Consider the following 9,797-nt stretch of genomic DNA (forward strand, 5'->3'; position numbering starts at 1 on the left):
CTATACTTAATATGAAACATTAATTAGTATCGAACACAACATATGAGACAGTCTCATGCAAAATTTGTCGAATCAAATAATACACCATTGCAGCTATTATCCACATAATTAGTGGAGTACCAAACGGCCACAAGTTCGAATCATAGCCGCCACCAACACACAAAAAACAATGGATAACGCAACATAAAAACCCAACTCATTTCCCTCTTTTCATTTCCCTCCTTTCATTCTTCTCCTTCAACTCTCTCACTCTATCTCTCCACAATATTCCTTCGAAAATAGGAGAGAGAAAGAGAGAATTGTAGGAAGAAGAACAAAAATGGAGTCTGCTATTACTATCTGTAATCACAATTCTCGTGCATTTTCTCTCTCTAGAAACCCTAGTTATTCGACCAAGACTGCTGCGAAGATTGCTTCATCATCATCTAAATTGTCTAATCAATTGCTTAATTCCAGCGCTTTATCTTCGTCTTCTTTGTCGAAGAAATCGTCGGTTTCTCATGTTTTACAGCGTTCTAATGGAGGTTCTGTTCGGTGTTCTGTTGCTGAAACTGCTTCTACACCTTCTGGTAACTCATTTCTTATCAATTTTGAGTGTTTTGAGTTAAATAGTGGTGTTTTTTGGAGTTGATTAGAGTGAATAAGTTTGATATTAGATTGATGATGGATTGATTATTGCTTTATTAGTGTATTGTGTGTAATTTTGATTTTAGAAAGGTAATTAGCTGATTATTGCTGTTTTTGAAGTATTTAAAGTGTATAATTTTGGTTAGTGCATGTTGATTGAATGATTATTGCATTATTGGAGTAAATTTAAGTGTATATTTTTTATAAGAATGGATAGTGAATGTGTTCGTGCACTATAGTATGGCACTGAATTCGCGGCAATATACTTCGTAACTTTGATGATAATGCATCTTTCCTTGACAAAGGAAAAAAGTTGTTTAACTTTGTCAAGTTGACATAGTAGTTATCGAGTTCATGACTTCATGTTAGTATGTTACAGTACGAAGTTACGAACCATACTATGCTGTTCACGGTTTGTGAATAAAAAGATGGGTGCCAAGGGTTCATGTATGCTAAGGATTAATGTGCAGTTTCGAATTATGATCGATATAAATGCCACATCGATTATTTGGTTGCACGATGTGTTATGCTTGTGTTGTATATTTGTAATGCTGTGTGCTAAATTCTTTAATATACACTTTCGTATTTGTGGCAAATGTTGTTATTCAAGTTTCCAATGCTTCTTGTCGTGATGCTTTTCCAGAGAAAAAGGGCCAGTTGATGAGGAGAAACGACATTAGGAACATAGCTATTGTTGCTCATGTAGACCATGGGAAGACAACTTTAGTTGACTCTATGCTGAAACAAGCAAAGGTGAGAATGAAAATAAGCTAAAGAGTATCCATTTCAATTAATTTGGCTTTGTGTCCTATAGTTGCTTCAATCACTTTTCTTATGCACTCCGCTTACTATCATTTCCAGGTGTTCCGTGACAACCAGTTTGTACAAGAGAGGATAATGGACTCTAATGATCTTGAACGTGAAAGGGGAATCACCATTCTCAGTAAAAACACATCAATCGCATATAAAGATACCAAAATCAACATCATAGATACTCCAGGGCATTCTGATTTTGGAGGTGAAGTAGAACGCATATTGAATATGGTTGAAGGTGTTCTTTTAGTGGTAAATCTCATATACCTTTTATAATGACATGTATTTGATTGCTTTAGCGTTACCTAATATGGTCACCCAACCCCCTCTGCGAACCATGATCTGGAATGTGCATTCTATAACATAATATGTGTCACAATTGTTGAATTTACACTTGGAATTATTGTGTTCACATACTGCTCATCCAACCCCCTCTGGGAACCAAGATCTGGAATGTGCAAACTATAACATGGTACGTGGCACAATTGTTGTATTTTACACTTGTGGAGTTATTGTGTTTTGTTCCATGTAACAAACTGTATAAAGCTTCTGGCAACACTAATGCATACCTTTTGTATAAGATTCCCCAAGCTCAATATTTGATTTACTATGTGTTGTTATAAATTGTCAGACATGCATTGCTCACAAGAACATTGAGATAATGGCTGAATAGCTTGGTGAAATTGTTGCTTGATTCTTTGCATACCCCATCTTTTGCTAGGTTTTCCTGTTTATGACTTTGTGCACCACATCTAACAAATATACTTCTTTGAAACATATCTATCATTGAATCTTTTCTATATTATATAGGATCAGTGAACTTTGTGAAAAGTTTGATGTAATGATCAAATTGCCATTGTTAAAAACTTATCATTTGTAAAAGAAAATTTTAAAATTGATGCTTTTGCTCCGTTGATCAAACTTTAGATCAGAATTAGTCCTCTTTAGTACACTTCTGAGTTCTGACTAACAGAAGGGGTATGTGAAAATGTAAGTGGAAGATGCACATGCTCTTCCCTATCTATCCCCTCAATTGATGCTCAGTGCTCACATGTTCCTTGTGTACAATTATGTTTCTGTATGTCTCTATCTTATCTGTAATTGCTTTCAATTGTCATTATCAGTCTTATTAAAAATAGGATATTTGAAATTGTAAAAGTAATGCTGCTTGCATCTTCTTATCTAAGAAAATGAGGCTGTATACACATAATCTCTCATGCCTTGCATTAGGCAGGGGTCTGGTGAAAAGCAATGAGAGACTGAGAGGTACTAGAGAATTTTACTTCATAATTATTAATTTATGATCTTGTAAGTGCAAGTCAACCATTCTTGTTAATCAGTCTTTTATTTTTCCTCATCATCTTGATGACTCAAATATCTGATATAAGTAAATGAATATCCAAGCAGCTCTGATTTTTCAATGAGTATAATGTTCCTTGAATCCCTGTACATCCTAAATTTATGTGACAAAATATGTATTTATGTAATGTCTGTTATGTAGAGTTACTTTAACTGTTGCACTTTTCACTTACTTCCTCTGTTCTTTTTCAGTTGACATGTTTCTTTTATCATGTTTGTCAATGCACAAATTCAACGATTAATATCTCTGTTATCATTGTAAAAAGAGTTGATATCGTGAAAATATACTCTGAAACAATTCTAACAAGTTCCCACTTGATTATGTTTTATCATAACTATAAATCACAAAAACTCATCAAAGTAGAATTTGTAAAAAAAAATGGAGGAAGTTTTTTTTTTTTTTTTTTTTTATGGATTCTATTAAGGGTCCTATGCCACAGAGAAGATATCTGTAATGCGGAGTTATTTTTAACTGTTGCACTTTTCACTTCTTTTTTAGGTGGATTCTGTTGAGGGTCCGATGCCACAAACAAGGTTTGTTCTGAAGAAGGCTTTAGAATTTGGACATGCTGTTGTGGTGGTGGTAAATAAAATAGATAGACCATCTGCTCGTCCTGATTACGTCATCAATTCTACATTTGAACTTTTCATCGAATTAAATGCAACAGATGAACAGGTTAGTTTTCTTAGATATTAGATGCCTTTCTGTATATATTTATGGTGTAGTGTGTCGTCTTCTCCTGTATTGGACTAAGGGTCAACTGGAAGCCCTATTTGTAACTGTAGAGATTTGGCTGCACACATTTGACTGATCTGACCCTTAACCTACTCAGAAAGAGATCTCTTAGTTTTATTTGGATTATGACAATGTTGTTGCTTCTATGGCTTCTAGTGATCAAATTGTGAACCATTGATTATATTGCTCCTTTAAAGAAAAGTTGCCTATTTATTAATTTAATTTTTTATTTATTTTCCCAGTAACTATGATTAAACACATGACTAAGGCTAAATAAGCTAGATTCAAGACCCAGTACTTCTACAGATGCGTAGAGTCTGGTCAATTCTGCTATTCACTGCAGTGATTTTACAATTTATCATCATGTATTATCCTGAGACTAACCTGATGTTTTTCTTACTGTTAATTTGTAGTGTGATTTCCAAGTAGTATATGCAAGTGGCATCAAGGGGAAGGCTGGACTCTCTCCTGACAAATTGGCAGATGATTTGGGACCCCTTTTCGAGTCTGTTATCCGATGCATCCCTGGGCCACGTATTGAAAAAGATGGTGCCTTACAAATGCTTGTTAGTGGTTGTTCCTTACATCTGGTTCTGGCATTGTATTCATATTGCTCTTTTTTATGATCTGGTGATAGTAAGACCAACTCCATCATAAGAGTATAGCTGGTTGTTAGGGGGAAGTGATTATGATCTTTACGATTAGAGTTTTTTGGTGTTCTTCACCTTTCAGTCAAAAATATACCTCTGGGAAGAACTTAGTGTTCAGAAATATATAGTATGAAGCATCTCATTTCATAGCAATATGCAATTGCAGCTTATACATTATTCTCCTATTCTTTGATTTGTCCAGCACAATGTCCTTCAGGGGAATGTTCTTTAGTGGGTAGTAATTTTGTTTACCTTTCATTTCCTCTTAATTTATCTGTGATTCTCATATCTTTGGTTTTTTTTGTTTGTCTGCTTCTTCTTTGTACCCACCCTCCTTAACAGTATATATTTTCCTGACATGAGTAGGTTACAAATATAGAGTACGATGAGCACAAAGGGAGAATAGCAATTGGACGCTTGCATGCAGGTGCTCTTGAAAGAGGAAAGGATGTCAAGGTAAGACTTGCTAGATTGGGTATCATTTTACATTTTTAATCGCACAATTGTTTCTGAGTATTGCCTTAGGGATAGAATAGTAAATATGGAAAACATAGCTAATACTTTTGTGTTCAGGTATGCACGTCAGAAGATTCATGTAGATATGCACGAGTAAGTGAGCTTTTTGTTTATGAGAAATTCCTTAGGGCTCCTGTGGACTCAGTAGAAGCAGGAGATATATGTGCTGTTTGTGGAATTGGAGATATTCAGGTGAGATTTCGTTCGTTTGCTGGATTTTACTTCAAGTATGACTTATGAGACTTGCAGAATTGTTGAATGTAGTTTCTCTCTTGTTATAATTTGTTTCTTGATCCTAGTTTTCATGTTTTCTGTAGATTGGAGAGACGATTGCTGATAAAGCTTTTGGGAAACCTTTGCCTGCAATAAAGGTTGAGGAGCCAACCGTGAAGATGTCATTCTCAATCAACACTTCTCCGTTTGTGGGTCGTGAGGTATGTATCATGACTGGTGCAGAGGAAATTCTCCTTGAATATGTGATTAAGTACATTGGAAGTTAATGACACTTTCTTTGCAGACTGGAATAAATTTTCATGAGTCTTTTCCAGCTCATACTAAATTGATATGTATTGACTTAATCTTTTAATATGTTCGCAATGGTCACAGCATTAAAGTACTTTTTTTTTCCTCCTTAGGGAAAATATGTAACAAGTAGAAACCTCAGGGATCGACTCTATCGGGAGCTTGAGAGAAACTTGGCAATGAAAGTTGAAGATGGGGAAACTTCTGACACTTTCATGGTTAGTGGGCGAGGAACTCTGCACATTACCATACTGATTGAAAACATGTAAGACACTTGTGTTTTATTTTATTCTTTTCATACCCTTAAGCAGTAGAGCTCTTATTTGACTTGTACAATGCTTTGTATAGGAGAAGAGAAGGATATGAGTTCATGGTTGGTCCCCCCAAAGTTATTAGCAAAAAGGTGGATGACAAGCTGCATGAACCTTTTGAGGTAATTATCCAGCTGCCAGCACCTGTCTTTCTGGTTCTCTCTTTTTTTTTTTTTTTTTTTTTTTTGTTCCTTCTTCCCTTCTAGCAGTTAATGAAATACATGAGCGGCAAAGAGTTGCAAGGCTATAAATTAAGGAAACAGAAGTACAAATCTGAAGAAAATTATTAAATATGATATGAGTTATTTTCATAATTTGAAACTAAAGACAATGTTGTCAAATTTGCTCAGCTGAAGTCATAACACATGGTCTTATGGACATGTAGTTTTATACCTTGCTATGTTCACTGCTTCATAGGACTTGTCATATTTTGTTTTGCTTTAGTCTCTGAGAAAAGAGTTGGTCCCAGTTAATATCACATATAAATAAATCAGCGTTTATATCATCCAAAATCTGACGTGGATGAGCAAAGAACACTAAAATATTGAAAAAATTTGTTCACGTCGTTTACTCTTCTTTTACAAACGGTAACTGAACATAATGAGAGTCTTTCATCCACTCAAGCTTTCGGCCTCCATTGATGATGCTCAAGCTTCCATCCTCCATTGAAGATCCTCAGTCATATGTCCATCGACGTCACCATATTTCCGGCGGCTTTGCCGCCAAAATTAACGAAAACCCTAAGAATTAAGGGTGAAACAAAGGACATGGTTAACCCCAATGGGTAGGGATTTGTCGTCTTTGTCCATTGCAACTGACTATTCGATCTCCATTAAAGGTTTCAATTTTATATACTGAGTACTAAGCGATGAAGGAGTGCCAATGGAGAATTGGAGAAGTTGGCTTGACGATGTTGATGAAGTTAACGAAGAAATTGGTATAATTTGTGGGTTTCTTTCCACCATTAACTTTAGTGGAACTAAATTTACTCCACTACTCTTGCTAAATAACATAAAAAGACCAGCTTACCCTTATATAAACAAAATTTGTTAATATAGGGTATAAACTTGTATTTTCTCCTGAGAAAATGTGGATGAGTGTCATTAATTTAGTGATAATACTCTAATTCTCTAAATCATGTTGCTCTGTTGTGATCTTTCTTTTATGCATTGAAGTGTATGCAGTTACTGAGATGGTACTGATTGTTTTGAAAGCTCCTAGGCATTATGCACTTTTGATTTTTGGAATTGAAGGCTTTAAATTTAGCAAACTGTAACATTAACCCTGAACAAATCCTTGTATTTGTTTTCGAAGAACCCACTCTCTGATTGTTAAAAACCACCCCTTGTGGCATGGGAGGTTGATCTCTATCTCCTTGGAACCTACCCATCCTAGAACTACTTTTGATTTAGCACGCTGTTCTGCAAAGTAATTTAATATATGGACTTATAAAGAGGAAAGTAACACTTGCTGATCCATTAGTATCATCAAGTCTTTTGAGTACTTTTTAACTATGGTCTTGCTGTGAGGTCACTGAAGTGCACTCCTGCTTTTGGTCTATATTTCCTTATTGCCATTGGCAATCATCAATCCATGTTCCAACATCATTTGTCCTTTCCCTTGGCACTCCCATTTTTAGGCATATCTTGCTGTTTTGGGTCTCTGATGCCATTTATAAGTTCTAAATCTCTTATTGGTCTGCAATTAATTGCCAAATGTTACATACTGGACTAAATTGACCTCACAAAAAAATGCAACTCTTTGTAGCACATTTTGCTCCATCAATCAACTCTTGAAAACTTTTTCTGTCACCCATCTTAGAACTACTCCAAACTGAGCAGGTCTGTCCTACTAGGAATTCTGAGTTTTTTGCTTCCTGATGCAACTGAAAGGGCTTGCATCAGCACTAAGGAATGTCTTTAATTGTTAAATCAAGAACTTGAAGTTAATAAAGTTATGTGCTTGAATTCACTAAACATTTTGCTGTTATAATTTTAAAAAGCAAGTCAGTCATCACCTACCTTGCAGAGGAATATGCCTAGTATATACTCTGGTTCTTGGATAAGATGAATTGTGTGATGGTGGACAAAAAGTTATGCTACTCAGTGCCTAATAAACAGTTCTGTAAACTCATTCTGTAGATTGCAACAGTGGAGGTACCAGAAGAACATATGGGTGCTGTTGTTGAACTTTTGGGTAAAAGACGTGGACAGATGTTTAATATGGAGAATTTTGGGTACGTGACTGCTTTTTTACTGTTATCCTGATATTTTCTATTTCTAACTTTGTTGCTACTATCATGTGATTCATGTCTATGGATTAGTGATCACATGACTCCTTGACAGTTAGTTCCTTTGTGTTTTTGTTTAGTTCCACGATTTTGATTTCTACGTTTTCCAATACTTAACGTTGATGTTTAAATTTCAAGACTATCTATTGGTAAACTTTGAAATTCTTGTAGGATCATTCCTAGTTGTAGCTTATCAGTTAATGCATGAATTATGTTCTTGTGGAAAGACTTCTATTTTAGCAAGCACACCCTGTGTTCAGTTATGATATGATATTTTCTCGTCAAAAAAAAAAAAGTTATGATATGATATTTGCCAAAAATTTTGATGTTATAGCTTGAAGGAAGTTTAAGTTGCTTTTGACTTTGTTGGGTTATTCATATTAGCTGCTAGAACTTTTTCAGTAGTTTGTGCTATGACATTTGTCTTCGACTTTGATTTTACCCCAGGTCTGAAGGAACAACAGTATTGAGATATAAAATACCAACCCGTGGTCTTTTGGGATTGAGAAATGCAATTTTAACTGCTTCTCGGGGCACTGCAATCCTGAACACAATATTTGAGGGTTATGAACCTTGGGCTGGTGAAATCAGTACTCGTGATCAGGGTTCACTGGTAATTTCTTTTGGTTTTTCATTCATTGGATAATCCATATATGGCATCTAAATGAACGCTAATCTTCTTGCTTTAGAATTCAGAAGTGCTCTTTAACCACTGAAACCTTGAACAAGCAGCACTTGTTTTGACTCCAACATGTGTTCATTCAGTTTGACAAGCTCTGTTTAACTTGTGTTGAGTAGGTTGCATTTGAAGATGGTACTAGTACATCTTATGCCCTTGCTAGTTCACAAGAGAGAGGCAAGATGTTTATTGCTCCTGGAGTAGATGTTTACAAAGGTCAGATTGTTGGTATCCATCAGAGACCTGGTGATCTATCACTAAACGTGTGCAAGAAGAAAGCAGCAACAAACGTTCGTTCAAACAAAGAACAGACAGGTAAACTCCAAGAGTTTTCTTTTTCTCCTTCGACCTCGTGAATCAAATGGATCATTAGATTCCACAATCCATTAGAAATGCTAAACTAATTCATTCAGAACATATATTTTATATAACTGCTGTCTTTAGATTCATTTGCATCTATTAGTCATTGAACCATCTAACTTTTTAAATCCTCTCATTGCCCCCTTTTCCAAATTTTGTACACAGTGGTTCTCGATACACCAATTGATTACAGTCTTGATGACTGTATAGAATACATTCAGGAGGATGAACTTGTGGAGGTCACTCCATTAAGTATCCGAATGTGCAAGAATCCAAAGTTTGCAAAGAAAGGCAGGTAAAGCTAAGTATCATCTGCTCCTCAAAGTCTACCTGGGAAAATATTGCAATATAAACTTATGCTACAGACGAATATAAGGTTTTGGTTCAAAAACAATGATTGAGTTTGAGGTTTACAAGTCTGAGGAAGGACATCAGGAACGTAAATATAACAATTTGGATATACGGAGTACCATATTGTTTTTCGCCTGAAGGCAGGCGAAACGAAGTCAGCAGCATCAACAGTTGTTCTAGTGATCTTTTTGGCGCTGATGTATATGATTACAGATATTCATATATGTATTACTACAGATCAAAAACAGTACATTGCTGATTGTTACCAAAAAATAATTCTTCCGTTTTAGTATATGATGGCCAATTTCAATTGTTGGATACCTATCTGCCTGCCCCTTTAACTCTTGTTTTAAAGTGATACTCCACTACTTTGTGTTAATTTTGGGCATGAGTAGTTGTGTTACGATTTGTGACCATTGCAACATGGATTAATAAACAAAATTCTCCACTACTTTGTCATTGTGATCCAAAAGTCTGGAGCACACATTCTATATACGTAGTATTTATACCTGTTTTTTAACATTTTGTTTATATTTTGCGCAAAATAAAGAGTATTCCCGCCATTTCAAAATAATTGCAATAA

General features: G+C 35.4%; 1 protein-coding gene across 1 annotated transcript; it reads left to right on the forward strand.

The window, feature by feature from the left end:
* The first annotated feature begins 203 nt into the window (after nt 1-203).
* Nucleotides 204-9,534, forward strand: LOC145583222 (putative elongation factor TypA-like SVR3, chloroplastic). Its single transcript, XM_081640406.1, has 14 exons — nt 204-569; nt 1,271-1,380; nt 1,489-1,692; nt 3,299-3,475; nt 3,949-4,101; nt 4,552-4,641; nt 4,759-4,893; nt 5,019-5,135; nt 5,337-5,488; nt 5,572-5,656; nt 7,676-7,770; nt 8,272-8,437; nt 8,623-8,818; nt 9,029-9,534. Exons 1-14 carry the CDS (start codon nt 320-322, stop codon nt 9,160-9,162), a joined length of 2,064 nt encoding a protein of 687 aa, XP_081496532.1. The 5' UTR covers nt 204-319; the 3' UTR covers nt 9,163-9,534.
* The last annotated feature ends 263 nt before the right edge of the window (nt 9,535-9,797 follow it).

Source organism: Chenopodium album, chromosome 15 (genome assembly GCF_948465745.1).
Source record: "Chenopodium album chromosome 15, dcCheAlbu1.1, whole genome shotgun sequence".
Classification (NCBI taxonomy): Eukaryota; Viridiplantae; Streptophyta; class Magnoliopsida; order Caryophyllales; family Amaranthaceae; genus Chenopodium; species Chenopodium album.

Bases quoted from the DNA above. Each gene is read 5' to 3' on its own strand.
- LOC145583222 (XM_081640406.1), top strand. From the start codon at position 320: ATGGAGTCTGCTATTACTATCTGTAATCACAATTCTCGTGCATTTTCT. The intron at 1,693-3,298 runs GTAAATCTCATA...CTTCTTTTTTAG, and splicing joins TTGAAGGTGTTCTTTTAGTG to GTGGATTCTGTTGAGGGTCC. The intron at 3,476-3,948 runs GTTAGTTTTCTT...GTTAATTTGTAG, and splicing joins TAAATGCAACAGATGAACAG to TGTGATTTCCAAGTAGTATA.